At 41.6% G+C, this 17282-nt stretch overlaps 1 protein-coding gene across 1 annotated transcript; it reads right to left on the bottom strand.

Annotated features, from left to right (window-relative positions):
* Nucleotides 1–5520: 5520 nt before the first annotated feature.
* On the bottom strand, nucleotides 5521–15664 carry LOC125446537 (zinc-binding protein A33-like). Its single transcript, XM_048520173.2, has 6 exons — nucleotides 15149–15664; nucleotides 14971–15066; nucleotides 14644–14877; nucleotides 12608–12630; nucleotides 10160–10275; nucleotides 5521–9525 (listed from the first exon to the last, which is right to left on the bottom strand). The coding sequence occupies exons 1-6, from the start codon at nucleotides 15557–15559 to the stop codon at nucleotides 8984–8986; spliced, it is 1422 nt and encodes a 473-aa protein (XP_048376130.1). The 5' UTR covers nucleotides 15560–15664; the 3' UTR covers nucleotides 5521–8983.
* Between the last annotated feature and the right edge of the window lie 1618 nt (nucleotides 15665–17282).

The raw sequence follows: 17282 nt of genomic DNA, 5'->3' as shown, positions 1-17282 counted from the left end.
CTCTAATTACATTAGCAATGTTTTCCTTAATCAAAGATTCTACTCCACCTCCTATGTTCCCTCCTTTTCTATCCTTCCACTAGAATCTGAAAGGCTGCCAATACTGTCTTTCCCTCAGCCAAATTTCCATATAGTTATCATACTGTGGTTGGTTTGCTCACTGAGTTGGTTCGTTAGTTGCAGATGTTTCATTACCCTGCTGGATAACATCATCAGAGCAGACTCTGATAAAGCACTATTGTGTTTTCCCACCTGGTATTTAAATGCTGGCGTCCATTGAATTTGATAACCTCATTTCTGATTTTCCTTCACAGTGGTGTATATATAGGATCTCGTTCTATTTGTTTGTTGATGGCCTTCTTAGTGGAGAACCAGGCCTCAGTCTCGGTCTCCATTCACACGACTAAGGAGAACAACCATTCGAGTGGCACAACACCAGGACCCTAAGACAGGTCAAACAGAGGCAAGCACAGGAATTTCTAGAGGCCTGGTTCTCAACCAAGAAGGCCATCAACGAACACATGGAACTACACTCTATATACACCACTGTGAAGGAAAACCAGAAATGAGGTAATCAAATCCAATGGACCCAGAGTTTGAATACCAGGCAGGAAAACACAACAGCGCTTCATCGGAGGCTGCACTGATGGTGTTACCCAGCAAGGTAATGAACCGTCTTCAAACTAACGAACCAGCTCGGTGAGTGAACCAACCACAGCATCCGCAACCTGAACTACAGATCTACTCAAGAACCATAGTTATGATGTCCCACTTCCATATTCCCATGCATGCCCTGAGCCTTACCTGCAAGGCACCTTAAATTGAAATAAACGCAGTTTAATTCTTCGGAGTTACTTCATTCTCTGACTTGTTCTTGTCTACCTTTCTAACAAGGTGCTTTTCTTTGATTCACCAATGTTTCAACTGTTTTTTCTATTTTCATTGCTACTTAGGTAATCCCCTGCCCAAAACCTCACCTCTCTGCTAATTTAAAGGCTTCTGAAACAGAACTAGCAAATCTCCCCACCAGCACATTCGTCACTTTCCTGTTCAGGTGAAATCCATCTGTTTTGAACAGGTCTTTACTGCTCCAGAAGAAATCCCAATGGCCCAGCAATCTGAATCCTTGCACATTGAATCTTCTCCTCAGCCACTGATTTATCTGCCCTGTATTTTTATTCCTACTGCTCACTGGAATGTGCCACTAGGAGTAACCCAGAGATTACTACATTTGATGTTCTGCTTTTAAACTTCTATCTAACTTTTTATTATTCACTCTGCAAAACTTTGACTATTTCCCTAACTATGTCATTCTTATCAATGTGCACAACAACTTCTGGCTTCTTGCTGTCCTCCTTGACAATATACTTCAACAATTTTAAAATGTCCTTGACCCTAGCAACAGGAAGACAACATACTATCCTGGACTCACAGTTGAGGCTGCTGAATCTCCTGACTGTGCCCCTGGCAGGAGAGTCCCCTATAAAAATTATTCTTTCAAACCCTCCTTCACATAAGATTCATTTTTAGTGCCCATGACCAGGTTATTACTTCAAATTTCCTCTGAGAGGCCTTCAACAGCACCCAAAATGGAATATCTGTTTGAGAATGGAATAGCTACAGGTGACTTCTGAACTGACCTTCTTACCTTTCCCATCTATTTGCCTGATCCTGTTCTGAAGCAATTCTCTAAATTTACTAATCATCATGTTCTGTGCACTCAGTGATACTAAGCCTAACAAGTAAAAGCTCTTAAAATGTTACATATCAAAAAGTACTTCCCTTCATTATCCACAGATTTTAATCTGAAGTATGCAAAAGAGATAAAAGATTAAACATTTAATTTATTTTAAATACTTATTACTTAAAATCATTTTTTAAAAAATCTCCCATCAACTGATAAAAGCCTCTTCCCCCAGTCCACTATCAGTCAGCTTTCAAATCTCTGGATCTGAGAAAAAGAAATTCCATTCCCTGATCCCTTTCATTATTTGAACAGCGACAACAAACCAATTCAAAGAAAAACTCTTCAGAGTTTTGTCCGGGAAAACAAGATGGAAAAAGAAGCCTCCCTTCAGACCTCTCCCACAAACATTGTTTATCACACAACCTCTCCTTCTTCATATTTTTTCACTTTCTTTTGAACTTTCAAACAGAAAGAAAATCTCTCTCCAAAGCCATTGACACTTGACAAACTTGACAGGCCTCGCCCACAAAATCTGTGCGAGAAAAAAAATCTCTCCTTCCTTTCCAATTTTTTTCACTTATTTTATCGCCTAAAGAAGTTGCAAAAATTATTTTAAATGAAAACTTTCTGCTTCTTCTTTGTAAAAACCCAAAGGAAATTCACAAGAAAAGTCTGAAACTCAGCAGGAGCTGCAAGTTCCATATTATTATTCTACCATGTTTTAAAATCCAATCACAACATTATAGGAATGGCACAACAATTCAAAGTGAGTGCAGAGGAAATTGCTTGACTGCTGTCTGGTCTGAAGCAATTCAACTACAAAGACAGCTTGGACAGGCTAGGGCTTTTTCCTTAGAGCAAACAAGGCTATGGGGGGATCCTGATTGTTGATTCCACCTTTCCACATTTTCTTCCCCCAACCCACACTCGGTCCTGTTGTCGGTTACTATTACCACTGTTACCACTTTTTTCATGCTCCTGGGCCCATTATCACATTATATGGGTTGCATTCAGTACAACTCACCCATTTTCTCCTACTCTTATCTCTGAATCGCACTTCTGCATTTTTGCTTCTGCCCTGGCCTGTTATCCAAAATCTCCTTATTTACCTACCACTTTCACATCTCACTCTCTCTCTTTCTGGGCTCCATCTCCACCTATAACAAAGAACAAAGAAAATTGCAGCACAGGGACAGGTCCTTTGGCCCTCCAAGCCTGTGCCGATCAACATCCTCTACCTAACCTGTCATCTATTTTCTAACGGTCTGTGTCCATTTGCTCCCTGCCCATCCATGTACCTGTCCAAATATATCTTAAAAGACGCTAACGTGTCTGCGTCTACCACCTCCGCTGGCATCGCGTTCCAGGCACCCACCACCCTCTGTGTAAAGAACTTTGCAGGCATATCTCCCTTAAACTTTCCTCCTCTCACTTTGAACTCATGACCCCTAGTAATTGAGTCCCCCACTCTGGGAAAAAGCTTCTTGCTATCCACCCTGTCTGTATCCCTCATGATTTTGTAGACCTCAATCAGGTCCCCCCTCAATCTCCGTCTTTCTAATGAAAATAATCCTAATCTACCCAAACTCTCTTCATAGCTAGCACCCTCCATACCAGGCAACATCTTGGTGAACTTCCTCTGCACCCTCTCCAAAGCATCCAAATCCCTTTGGTAATGTGGTGACCAGAACTGTACACAGTACTCCAAATGTGGCCGAACCAAAGTCCTATACAACTGCAACATGACCTGCCAACTATGACCTATGTGCTCACCTCTCCCCTTCCCCCTCCATTCCCCCAATTTTGGATTCAGCATAAATACCACTTCCTCCTAGCTGTTAGCATTTCCGATAAAGTGTCTCACTGAACTCAAAATGTTAAATGAGCTTTCATTCCATAAATGTTGACGGACTTGCTCAGTTTCATTTTTTTTCAGACCTCTAGCATCCCAGTTATTTGCTTTAATGAAGATCTGAATGTCCATGGTTGAAATCAGCCATGCTGATAATATTCTGAATAATATTCTACATCCCTTGCATGACAGTTGTCTTTTGTTTGGAAATTGGGTAATATCTTTAGCAGTCATATTTTGCAGTCCATTGTATACATGGCTATCTTATGTCCCCCCACTTTACCTTAGTTAGTATTGCCTGGTATATTACCCACCTGTTCTCTCATTTTTACTCTTTAATCAATGTTTGGATGAATCATACTTCCTCCTAGTTTTTGTTCTTATCTAATGGAAATGTTTCATCTAATAACTTCCCAAGTTCCTTTTTATTTTTATTTGGTCATTTCTTCTTTTTGTCAGAAGATTTGCACCAGAATGGTCATGATTCTGGAGGAGTAATCCAGGATTCGGAACTAATGGCCTGGAGAAACGAGTTCAAATCTGTGTGTGGAGGCTATGGGAGTTCAAATTCTGCCAACTGAAAACAAATCTGAAAGAAAAGGATTAGGAGCCAACTCAGTTGTGTTTTTTTTGTTTGAAAACAAGATTGGCTGATGAATTTGTTTTTGAGAGAGAAATATGCTGTCTTTGCCTTATCTGTAATATGCACAGCTTTGTGTTTGAATCCTACTGTAGTTGCTCTCAAAAAGGTAGTGTGCCCCCAACTTCTCCAGGTTAACTATGGGCTAGAAAATATACGCAGGCATTGCCACATATGAATTACAATCTGGATAATTTGCAAAAAATATTACTATTTTTGCTGGTTCACAGTTAGTTATTTCTATTTGCTATTTTCTTCACCCAAGTTTCATTCACCAGAATAATAAAGAAAGAAATGGCCTGGATGATCTTACCATACTCGCACCATTCTTACATTGCTATTAGTTCACCCTGTTTCTCCAGATCCTTTTGGCACGTATCTTCAATGTGAACAAACCTATTTCTGAGTAACAAATTCATCATTCCTAAACACTATCCACCTTCCTCCATCCGGAATATCCTGCATCTTTCCACCTGTATCCTAACCATGTTCTCTTACTTTTGATTTTTGTTTTAAATTTCACAATGAGTTTGTCTTCTGTGCTAAGTGTCAGTGCCTGCTTAAATGGAATGTGGGACATGGTTAAAGATGCTGAATAGGCTACACTCATTTTTTACATCTGCAGATTATTCTGGTTTTCCTCGTGCTGTTAGAAAGATATTCCTGCTTACAGTGCATCCTCTGATTACTATTATCTTGATTTTCTCCACCAATAACTTTTGTTTCTCACGCACCCTGTATTTGTAAAATTCCCCTTCTTAGCTGCCCAGGTGAATTGACCTCAACATTAAGTGGCAACATGTCAACAATACTAAGCACTGACACAACGGATGTATTATTATCTACTTGTCACTTTCTTCCAACAGTTCTTATGTCTCAAAAGACCAACTTCTTGTCTTCAGATTATTTGCTGCTGTGATTGCGTAGTTCAATATTTTATTACTTATTCTTGCACATATACACACGGCAAAGACGAGTTTTGTTTTGTGTTCGTATACTGCCATCATCTGCTGTGAGTTAGTATTTGTGCTTTGTTATTTTAGGAGAGTATTTCTGAGGAACAAAACATAGAGTACTGCCCAAAAATAACAGCAACATTGGAAAGAACCATATTGCAGTGTTTTTGTTAATTTCAGCTATTACAGATTTCAGTTAAATAATTGGTTCAGATTAATAGCCACAGTTAGCCTCTAGGAGCATTGAGTAGCACTTACAAAAGACATCCTCAACCCTAGTAATTAATCTTTTCCTGTTTCCTTATGAACAATTTGAAATCCTGAATAAGAATAAAAACTTTCAGATTGCTGACAAAAATGAAAAGATTATTCATACTTCAAGAAGTGAAGTGGAGACACATAATGTGTTTATTTCATGGGTTAGAATTCAAGTTTAACCACAATGTTTTAAATGAAAAACAATCTATTTTTGAAAGCTGTCACCCAGTTGCTATAGTGAAATCAGTTCCTGTTACAATAGAGCCATCCATGATAGGCTGAGTAAATTAGGCCTCTGCTTCATCGAGTTTAGGCCAATGAGTGCTTAGTTTATTGAACTGTAAAAGATTTTGAAAGGCCTTCACCGTGTAGACACTGAGATTGTTCCCCTGATTAGGAAGTCTGAAATATTCTGGCACAGTTTCAGGATAAGGCTCTGATTATTTAGATCTGAAAAAGGCAGAAATACTTTTACATGTGATTGTGAATCTTTGAAATTATTTACATACAAGAATTGTGAAGACTCCAGTGTTCAATAAATTGAAGGCAGAGATGGACAGATTTTGTACGTTTTAATGTATTGAGGGAAATGGAAACTAAAGTGAAGCTGAGGCAAAGGATCGTTGGTGGTCATATTGAATGTCAGGCCCCACCTGATCACGTAGTTTTTATTCCCTTACAGTGTCACTTTTAATTAACTTGTTAATACAAAACATTGATCTCAATCATTTATCATATTATAGTGGGTTTTTCAGTGGATTAAAAATGGACAGCTTACACAGATATTCAGAATTTAGGTCAAATTATGTTGAGTGATAATAGAGAAGAGAACGTCAATGGGAACTGTTCACAATTTGAAATAAGAATAATGAGCAGATGTGAAGCACACAGAACACAAATCAAAAAGTTATTTGGAAATAAAATGAAAGAAGTGGCAAAGTAATAGATCGATGTAGTCAAGAATTTAGTTTCAATACTTTCAGGAGAACTGGAGAGATTAGAGATGCAGGACTATAGTTTCTCTGTCAGTGGGATGTGAACAATTTACATTATTAACCAAAAGGGTTATGGTGTTGAGATCTCAATAACTGGAGATTATCCACTGCTTGTCCATTGTCATAAATGTACTAAATCATTAAACCCAGTTTTTCAGAGCATATGTGAAATGAACTGCTGATGGAAGCGGTAAATGCAGGTACAGTTGCAACATTTAAAAGACATTTGGACAAGTCCATGATTAGGTAAAGTTTAGAGTGATATGGGCCAAACACAGGCAAGTGGGACTAGTTTAATTTGGGAAACTTGGCATTGATGCTTTGGGCTAAAGGGTCTGTTTCCATGCTGTATGAATCTACAACTTTATGTGGCTGGGAGAGTGCAGGCATCAAAACGGCGTTGGCCCTTGTGTTTGAAATCAGTTGCCATAATCTGACACAGAAATGAAGAAAAGCCAAGCTATGGGGTGGGCAATCAATCAATATGACAGAACAGATGACTGAGTATAAGTTGATTAGGGTTGAATTGTTGGCTTTGCTCTTCCAGGTCTCACAAAAATATAAACAAACTTAGACTATTTTTCAAGGCAGCCTCCTTTGAGGATGTGAAGAGCAGTAAGCTTAGAGTCAGAGTCAAACAGAATAGAAATAGGTCCTTTGACTTATCATGTCTATGCCAACCAACAAACACCAAACTGCGCTAATCCCATTACCTCCAAATGGTCCACAGCCTCCCAGGCCCTGGCATTTTAAGCACATTCCATATTTCTACCAACTTCTGGATGAAAAACTTCTTTCTCAAATTTCCTGTAAACCACTTACTCCTTGCCTTAAACTTATGCCCTCTGGTCTGACACACGTCTGCTATGGGAAGAGATTCGCATGATTTATTCTGTCTATACCTGTCACAATTTGGTATTAGACAATCAAATGCCGTGTCAGCCTCCTCTGCTTCAAGGAAATCAAACCGAGCCTATCCGGTCTCTTATCATAACTGAGGCTTTTCATCCCGGGCAATATCCTGGTAAATCTCTCCTGCACCCTGTCCAGCACAATCATGACCTTCTGATTGTGTGACAATCAGTACTGCACACAGTATTCCAAAAGCAGTAAGAATACCTTGCTCCTATATTCTATACCTCAGCTCATGAAGGCAAAATCTTGCAAGTCTTCTTCACCACCCTATGTATCTGTGCTGGCACATTCGGGAATCTATGGACTTGGACACCACAGTGCCATTGTTTGTTAGTACTACCAAGGGTCCTACCATTCATTCTGTATGTCCCTCCCTTATTGGGCCTCCCAAAATGCATCACTTCACATTTATCAGGAATAAATTCCATCTGTCATTGCTTTGCCCAATTTACCAGCTAATCAATGTCAGACTGTAACCTGAGATGATCGTCCTCATTTTCATGTCAACTGCAAAGTAACTAATTATACTTTCTACATTCATATTTCAAATTGTTGATGTAAATGACAAATTGGAAGGGTCTCAGTGCTGAACCCCGTGGTAAGCCCATTTTGGATCCAGTTTGCCAACTTGCCTTAGGCGCCATGGGCTGTTGCCTTTTGGACCAATCTTTCATGTGAACCATTGTCAAAGGGCTTGCTGAAGTCTAAGTGGACAAACCCTATGCTTTTCCTCTCATCTATCTACTTGGCCACCTTTTCAAAAAAAACTCAATAAAGCCATTGAGACATTATTTCCCATGCACAAAGCCGTGTTGACTATCCCTAAACAGTCCTTGCGTTTCCAAATCATGTGGCTCCTGTCTCTCAGAATCTACTTCAACAACTTAACCACCATTGACATCAGGCTCACCAGTCTGTGGTCCCCTGGCTTTTCCTCAAAGCCTTTTTAAAATACTGGCACAACATTAGCCACCTTCTAGACTTCCAGCACTGGCTGTCAATGATACAAATATCTCTGCTAGGGCCCCCGTAATTTATTTCCTAGCTGCACACAATGTCATGGGATATAGTCAAACAGGGTCTGAGGATTTATCTACCTTTATGCAGTTTAAGACTTCTAACCCCTCCACTTTTGTAGTGTGGACTGTTTTCAAGACATCAATATTTACTTCCCCAAGTTCCCTAATTTCCATATCTTTATCCACAGTAAATACTGAACTGAAGTACTCATTTAGGATCTCATCTGTCTTCTGTTTCAAAACATAGATGGTCTTATTGATATCTTCTTCAAGGATCTCAATTTCTTCCCTAGTTACTCTTTGGCACTGAATATATTTGTAGAATATTTTGGATTCTCCTTACCCTTATCTGACAAAGCTATCTTATATTTCTTATTGCCTTCCTGATTTCTCTCTTAAGGATATTTCTCCGCCTCCTCAAGGGAATCACTTAATCACAGCTCTCTATGCCTAACATACATACCTTCACTCAGAGGGTAGTGGGAATCTGGAATGTACTGCCTGGGAAGGTAGTGGAGGCCAGAAACCCTACAACATTTAAAAAATATTTGGATAAGGACTTTAAATATCATAACTTTGAAGGATATGGGACAAGTGCTGGATGTTGGGATTAGTGAGGCTTTAGTGGTAGATGTGTTGGTGCACACATCTTTCAGTCTTCCTAAATGCCACAAATGGTCAGTGGTGCAGTATTTTTTCCATGATCATCCAGTCCTGGGCAGAAAATGGGAAAGAGCTTCTCATTGAAAGTGTGGGTGAAAGTGTGGAGATGGAACATGTTGTCTGCATTGTAAAATGACACCTGTCCACCCTCATAGTCCAAGAAAACACCAATCTTTTGAGGTGTGCTGCTCAGTGTGAGAGGCTTCAGTGAGTTGGCACAGAGAGCAAAATATTCACTTGAATGAAGTAGCCCAACAATCCAGTATATAGGCTCAGGCTGCAGTCCAATGCTCCCTTTCCGGTCCATTGACTCTCTAGCTACTCCCATAGTCCACTGAGTCTTCTCCCTCACCTCCACCTCCCAGTAATGTCTCCCTGACGTGAATCCTTCTGATCCCAGTACACAGGGCCAGGGATCAAATCTCTCTGGGGTGTCTAAGAGCTGCTGCCGTTTGTCTCCGAGCCTCACACTGGTCTGGTCTTCAGACAGGATGAGCCGTGGATTCGCTGTGTTAGGATCCAAAGTCAGAGAGGCTGGAACTGGGGAAAAATTAAAATAATGCCATTAGAGGGAGCAGGAGACACGGAGAGAATATGAATGTACAGGAGATAACACAGAATGAGGGTGGAAGAGGAACAGGTGGTGGGAAAACAAAGGTCGGGGGCTGAGGAGTGGAGAGAAAGTTGGAGAAGTGGAGTGTGTGCGTGCGTGCGTGTGTGCGCGTGTGTGATTCTTCCTGAAAAGCAGACAACAGATTTTCTTACGCAAGCCTCACCTAATATCAACCTCAGACATGAGGCACAAAATTAAATTACAACATATATAATAGAATTGGCACCAAAATTATATAAAGATAATTGTATTGACTACGTTTTGGAGAAAGATGATGAATGAGAATACAAAGGAATAAAAGGGAGTGGTAATGGGTAGAATAAAGGAGAGAAGCAGCTGGTGAGGTGAATTTGAAACAAATACACTGGATGAGAAAATGAGAAAGGGAGCAAGAGAAGTGATAACATGGGGCAGATAGAATGGGGGTAGAAAACTATGCTGCATTTGCAGAGAGAATTTGATTATTATTGTAGATGGTCTCAATTTAATTAAGGACCTTGGGCCCCATGTAGTCTATTCACAACTGAATTCATAATCAGAAAATTTTTACAAGAGCTTTACCAAGGTTAGTGCCATCAATCATTTCTCTCAATGCTGTATACTGTAAAGGACCATTGAAGATTCCAATTGACAGTGCACCATCAGCTATTGAAAGTGTTTGATTTTCCTCATTAATCCTGTAAACATTAAAGAAAGGGTGTTGCCCATTTGAATTTATTGGAACATTGTTAACAATCAAATCATCAAAACTTCTGCATTTTCTATCGTACACAAAATGTGGCAAAAGTAAAATATCATTCTTGATTCTGTAACTAAGCAAAAGATAACTTTTAAATGATAGCCCTGTGCCCCGAAGAAAGGCCCACTTACTGACACCAGATTAATTATCAACTCATCACACATCATAGGAGATGCTAAACATTTACCTCATGTACTTGCTTTATGGTAATCAGAAAACAAAACAAAAAGATTGAAAAGTTAAATGAAAACTCCGGGATTAGTGGCTTCTGTAACCCTCTTTGAATCCTGCTTTCCTTTATTTCCAGCCTCTTGAACATCTCTGATTTTAGTTACTCCCCATTTGGCTTTTGACCTTCCAACTGGATTATTATTATTAGATGGCCTTGATTTCCTCTCAGGACTTGGAGTCCCTTTGCTGTATTCACAACTAAATTCATAAGCAGAAAAGCCATTGTAAGAGCTTTGCCTGATACAAGCTCTGGAATTCCCCATTAAACATCTCTATCTGTAATTCTATTTTCCTCCCTTAAAATGTGCCAAATTCTACACCAACCATCTGCCTGAATCGGTATTGCTTTTGAGTTACCAAGACATAACATACAGTAGGAAATGGCAAACATTAAGCCTATCCATGTGCTGTGTTTAAAGAAAATTTATAGAACAAGGCAATGGTTGAAAACATCGAAAAGCTTCATTTCTAAATTATTACTTCACTCATGAAAAAAAAATTCACAGATTACTGTGATAATAAAGTGTAGAGTTGGATAAACACAGCAGGCCAAGCAGCATCAAAGGAACAGGAAGGCTGGCTTTTCGGCCTAGACTCTTCTTCCAAAGAATAAAAAACAGGAGAGATGCTTGAAGGTTTGAGAGAGGGAGGTTCTGAGCTGGGGTAGGCTTGATTGTAGTGCCAGGACATGCCTGCGCGTTGCTGCGAGTGTGTGTTTCAGGAGTCGCAGGGAGAAATGCTTCTAAAGGGTCTAAATGTTCTGAATGTAGACGTTGTCGGTTGGGGCCAAGTTGGGAAGGCCTGAATATGGACTGTAGCACATTGGGGATGATCTGATTCCGTAGGCACATGCTAAGAAAGGTGATGTGGCTGCAGTACATGGTTTTCTTCAGGATGTGGTCAAGCAGTTTCAAGGCTGAAGAGATTATGACAGAGTTGCAGTGGGAGAGAGATCCACTGAGGTTTTTTCAGAGGGAGGAGGGTAACTTCTTCAGGGTAGGCATCCTTAGATGAGGCTTCACAATGGGGTTAAAATTGTTTCAGAGAGCGTAGGAACTGCAGATGCTAGGGCATCTGGGATAACAAGGTGTAGAACTGGATGAACACGGCAGGCCAAGCAGCATCAGAGGAGCAGGAAGGCTGACGTTTCGGGCCTAGGCCCAGAAGAAGACCTACTCGACCATATCCTGAAGCAAACCAGGTATACAGCCAGATTACCTTTCTTAGTTTGTGCCTACAGAACAAGATCATCCCCAATGGGATACAGTCCACATTGAGGCCTTCCCAATTTGGCCCCAGCAGTGACAATGTCTACATTCAAAACATTAAGACTCTTCAGAAGCATTTCTCCCTGAGACTCCTGAAACACACACTCGCAGCAAGCTGCTGTACTACAAATGGCAGTGCCTCACCTGATGAGGCATGAAAGTCCAGTTTTCCCTTGCACAATGTCTGCACTTCTCTGATTCTCTTTGTTTATTTGAGACAATCCTTTAAATAATTTCTGTCACAACTGTCAACATCATCTTCTATGATTCTGTCTGAATGTTTTCTTACACACCTGTTTAATGGTTGGGACCTTATATTACAGCAAAGTCGCTCAATAAATACATGATTTTGCTGCTGTGGATGTTGGCATTGCAAAGCCAGTTTGTATTATTGTGTAAAAAAGTCATCTTGCCTTTAAAGCATGACTTGATTGCGTTGGCCAGGACACATGCAGAGGCAAGAATGGCCATTTGCTGGAAACATGGAATATGTGACTCTCTGAGTCAGTATAAAGTGGAAAGTAATACACTGTCTCTACATGAGACAGTGATCAGTTCAGGTCATGGAACATACTTCCCTTATGTCTTGTCATTGAGCATAATATTATACATAAATTGTATATAATCTAACACAGTTCCAAATTGTCAAATAGTACATTATTATGATCAATCAGCCAAGTTATGGTCACATGAAGACTGGAAAATTAATACTGTGGCAATAACCAGGAAATATATATACGGGACTGCATTTCAATACAGAGTGTGTCCTACCTTGTCTCACAGCAAGCTTCCTCCTAAAGCAAATTAAACACAATGAGTGAGATTGATGGTAACAAATTGCAGGAGGAGACAGACAGTGCGATTTATATCTCCAAGTTTTTGAGCTGAAATGAGCAGACAGCAGAAGTGTAAAATAATGCATTTTGAAAACAAGTTTGTGGAGAGGCAAAATACACTGGACCTCAACATTAGTCCCCGTGGCAATACTTCAAGAGATGTGTTCTGTCCTGTTTCTCTTGAAGAGGGATATTGTCACAATTGTGTTGAAATGTCTGTTTGCACCAAAAAATTTGCAGTCAGGACTGTTGAGGGTACACATAGAATTACTGTGAAGTACTGCTTTGTCATAAAAGACGAAGTGAGATTTTGAGAGTCATCCAGCATTCCCTATACCTACTAGACTTGTCCTTCACATTAACAGGAGCATATTGTTTCATTAAATCATTTTTGAAGGCCTTACGCTTTCCAACCATCCAAATAGTCTCCTCCAATCAACTTTTGAAAGTTCCTGCCTAAAACTGTCAAAATCGGCCTTACCTCAGTTTAAAATTTGAACTTTTATATCAGGTCTATCCTTTTCTGCAACTATTTTAAAACTATTAGAATTGTGACCACTTGCCCAAAGTGCTTCCTCTCTGACATGGCAGTCACTTGCCCTGCCTCATTTCCCAATAGAAGGTCAGATTTTTCTCCTTCCCTAGTAGGTACATCCCCATAGTGACTAAGAACATTTTCTTGTACACACTTAACAAATTTCTCTCTATCTGAGCCCTTAAGACTATGGCAGTCCCAGTCAATGTTTGGAAAGTTTAAATCCCCTGCGATTATAACCCTATCATTCTGATAGATATTTGAGATTTCCTTACATATTTGCTTCTCAACTTTCGGTTGACTCTTGGGAGGCCTATAGTACAATTCCAATATGCTGATCATCCCTTTCTTATTCCTCAGTTCTAGCCATATAACTCAATTTGACATTGTCCCAGGAATATCCTGCCTAAGTACAGCCATAATGCTAACCTTAGACAGCACGGTGGCTCAGTAGTTAGCATTGCTGCCTTACAGTGCCAGGAACCCAGGTTAAATTCAACCCTCAGGCAAGTGTCTGTATGGATTTTTCACATTCTGACCATTTCTGGGAGGGTGCTCCAGTTTCCTCCCACAGTCCAGAACTGTATTGCTTAGGTGGACTGGCCATGCGGAATTGTCCAGGGATATGTAGACTAGGTTGATAAGCCTTGGGAAATACAGGGTAACAGAAATGGGGTGGGCCTGGGTGGAATACTCTTTGGAGGGTCGGTGGGGACTTGTTGGGTTGAGTGACCTGTTTCCACACTGTAGGGATTCTATGGTCTTGTGCAAAAATGCTACTCTCCCTGCTATCTTGCATCCCTTTCAATCTTTTCTATGGCATCTATACTCTGGAACATTAAGCTGCCTGCCCTACTCCCCCTTGTGCCATGCCTTTGTATAGCTATGATATCCCAGTCCCCTGTTCCCAACCATGCCCTAAGTTCATCTGCCTTGCCTGTCAGGCCGGTTGCATTGAAATAAATGCATATTAATTTAGCAGTCTTATCGCATCCTCTGTCTTGCCCTTACTTGCTCTGGATATTTAACTTGCTCTCCTTATCTACTTACAAATCTCAGACTTATCTCTTTGGCACCAGGAATAATCCAGTTATTACGAACCTTGATTACCTACACAAAGCCACACTCCCACTCACCACATGTAACTAAAACTGGATTACAATGGGAGTTCCAAGGCAATATTACATTTGGGCAAGATAAATATCACAAAACAAATGTCAGAATGAGAAGAACTTATTCCCAGGATAATGCTTGTGTTCCTGTGATTCAGCAGACATATAGGAATAATTACCCCAGTGACAACGGTAGAGCTATCCAGGGATAGGCAAGAATTCGGATAATTCTGACTACTTTTTTCAGTAAATGATATGTAAACTTGATAGTTACTGTGAGTTACTTTGTTACTTCTGAATTCACCCAAAAATATATTCCCTCACCTTTAGAAATGTCATTTCGTCTTTTTCCTCCATCTGTTTCTGCAACTTTACAAGATCCTCTTCAATAGAATTTAAATTATCCTGAATCTCTCGAAGGTTTTTCTCCATTGGTTCTAGAATTCTCTCCTCTTCTTCCCTGAGATCTCTGAGTAAACTTTGCTCTTTTTCAGTGACAATCTGGCGCATTTTAGTGAACTCGGAAGTGATGTGGGTCTGCAGACTGCTCGCTTTTTTCTACCAAATGAAATGTAAAACGTCACTAATGTCCTGCGAGAACAGGAACAAAAATAACAGAGATCCCGGAAAATCAACACAGGAAGACCTCACCTTCACTTCAGAAATCTTCCGTTTCTGGTTCAGTTCCGTTTGTAGAACTGCTGATTTCCTCTTCCTGAGACACTCTAATAAAGATTTCAGCTGCTCCTGGAATTGAGACAGAAAAGAAGATACAGAAACGATGGATCGAATCACAGAAATGTGTTGAAATGAAGCGTGCCCTATTTACCATATAACTTTCAACAGCTTCTAAAATCGGAATGAAGTGGTGCTCTCTGTGTTTCCGCGACTCTCGACAGATCACACAGATGAATTCCTTGTCAGTTTCACAGAACAGCTTCAGTTCTTCCTGATGATCCTCACAGTGAAGTTTGCTTTTCTCGTCTTTCGGGTTCAGATTTAATTCTCGAGCTTTCTCGGCCAGATTTGCTATGGCTCGATTTACCCTGAGGTTTCTTTCCGGAAACTGCTTTCTACATTCCGGGCAGGAGTTTATCCCCTTAGTTTCCCAACTCTGGGTGATACAAGAGCAGCAGAAATTGTGTCCGCACTCCAGTATTACAGGATCTGTGAAAAAATCAAGACAAATTGGACAAGTTATCTCTTCGGTGAAACTCTGAAGGTGCTGTGTGGAAGCCATGTTGATTCTCAGCACTTCCTTGCTTTCAAACTGCTTTCAGTTTCGATGCTCCTGCGCTGCTGTAGTGCCCTCCAGGGAATCATGACAGCCTGTGCGGAAGCAGAACCGCGATCTTCCAGCAGATCTTCCCCTTCCCCTACTGCATCCCTAAACCAGCCCAGTTCGTCCCCTCCCCCCACTGCACAACACAACCAGCCCAGCTCTTCCCCCCCACCCACTGCATCCCAAAACCAGTCCAACCTGTCTCTGCCTCCCTAACCGGTTCTTCCTCTCACCCATCCCTTCCTCCCACCCCAAGCCGCACCCCCAGCTACCTACTAACCTCATCCCACCTCCTTGACCTGTCCGTCTTCCCTGGACTGACCCATCCCCTCCCCACCTCCCCACCTACACTCTCTCCACCTATCTTCTTTACTCTCCATCTTCGGTCCGCCTCCCCCTCTCTCCCTATTTATTCCAGTTCCCTCTCCCCATCCCCCTCTCTGATGAAGGGTCTCGGCCCGAAACGTCAGCTTTTGTGCTCCTGAGATGCTGCTTGGCCTGCTGTGTTCATCCAGCCTCACGTTTTATTATCTTCCAGTAGCTGGTCATTTTAACCCAGCGTCCTGCGAGCGTGCCCATGTGTCTGTCCTCGGCATTCTGCAGGGCGACAGTGAATCACAATGCAACCTGAAGATGCAACATCTCACCTTCCGACGAGGCACTTTACAACCGTCTGGACTTCACACTGACTTCAAGACCTTCAAATTCTGAACCAACTCTTATTCCTTCCCCTTCATAATGTCCTTTTGGTACCGTAGGACATGCTCGTAGTATCAGTAAAATACTGGGTATCAGGCTGGACCAGTCCTTGCCAGATTCAAGATATGGTTTATGAAAGTGGCATCTTCAGTTGTCAACTAGCACCCCACTATTTAAGAAGGGAACAAAACAGAAAGCAAGAAACTACAAGATAACAAAGTGTGGAGCTGGATGAACACAGCAGGCAAAGCAGCATCTCAGGAGCACAGAAGCTGACGTTTCGGGCCTAGACCCTTCACCAGAGAGGGGGACGGGGAGAGGGAACTGGATTAAATAGGGAGAGAGGGGGAGGCGGACCGAAGATGGAGATGAACAAGATAGGTGGAGAGGAGAGTATAGGTGAGGAGGTAGGGAGGGGAGGGGATAGGTCAGTAGGGGAGATGGACAGGTCAAGGAGACGGGATGAGGTTAGTAGGTAGGAAATGGAGGTGCGGCTTGAGGTGGGAGGAAGGGATGGGTGAGAGGAAGAACAGGTTAGGGAAGCAGATTCTCCAGCATCTGCAGTTCCCATTATCTCTGAGACAGGCTGGGCTGGTTTTGGGATGCAGTGGGGGGAGGGGATGAGCTGGGCTGGTTTTGTGATGCAATGAGGGGACGGGACGAACTGGGCTGGTTTTGGGATGCAGTGGGGGAAGGGGAGATTTTGAACCTTGCGAATTCCTCCCACTTCCTACAGACAAAGTGGGTGGCCATAGGTGCCCGCATGGGCCCAAGCTATGCCCGCCTCTTTGTAGGTTACGTGGAACAGTCCCTCTTCCACACCTACACAGGCCCCAAACCCCACCTCTTCCTCCGTTACATTGATGACTGTATAGGCGCCGCCTCTTGCTCCCCAGAGGTGTTCGAACAGTTCATCCACTTCAGTAACACCTTCCTCCCCAACCTCAAGTTCACCTGGGCCATCTCCAACACATCCCTCACC

The sequence above is a fragment of the Stegostoma tigrinum genome, chromosome 34, assembly GCF_030684315.1.
Source record: "Stegostoma tigrinum isolate sSteTig4 chromosome 34, sSteTig4.hap1, whole genome shotgun sequence".
NCBI classification, from domain to species: Eukaryota; Metazoa; Chordata; class Chondrichthyes; order Orectolobiformes; family Stegostomatidae; genus Stegostoma; species Stegostoma tigrinum.
The sequence above is the reverse complement of the archived record's forward strand: the minus strand, read 5'-3'. Positions and strand labels throughout refer to the sequence as shown.

Excerpts from the sequence above, each read along its gene's own strand:
- LOC125446537 (XM_048520173.2), bottom strand. The coding sequence starts at position 15,559 with ATGGCTTCCACACAGCACCTTCAGAGTTTCACCGAAGAGATAACTTGT. Across the intron at positions 14,878-14,970 it reads GGAAGATTTCTGAAGTGAAG|AAAAAAGCGAGCAGTCTGCA; the intron begins GTGAGGTCTTCC and ends TTCATTTGGTAG. Across the intron at positions 10,276-12,607 it reads GAAGCTTGCTGTGAGACAAG|GATTAATGAGGAAAATCAAA; the intron begins GTAGGACACACT and ends TAATGTTTACAG.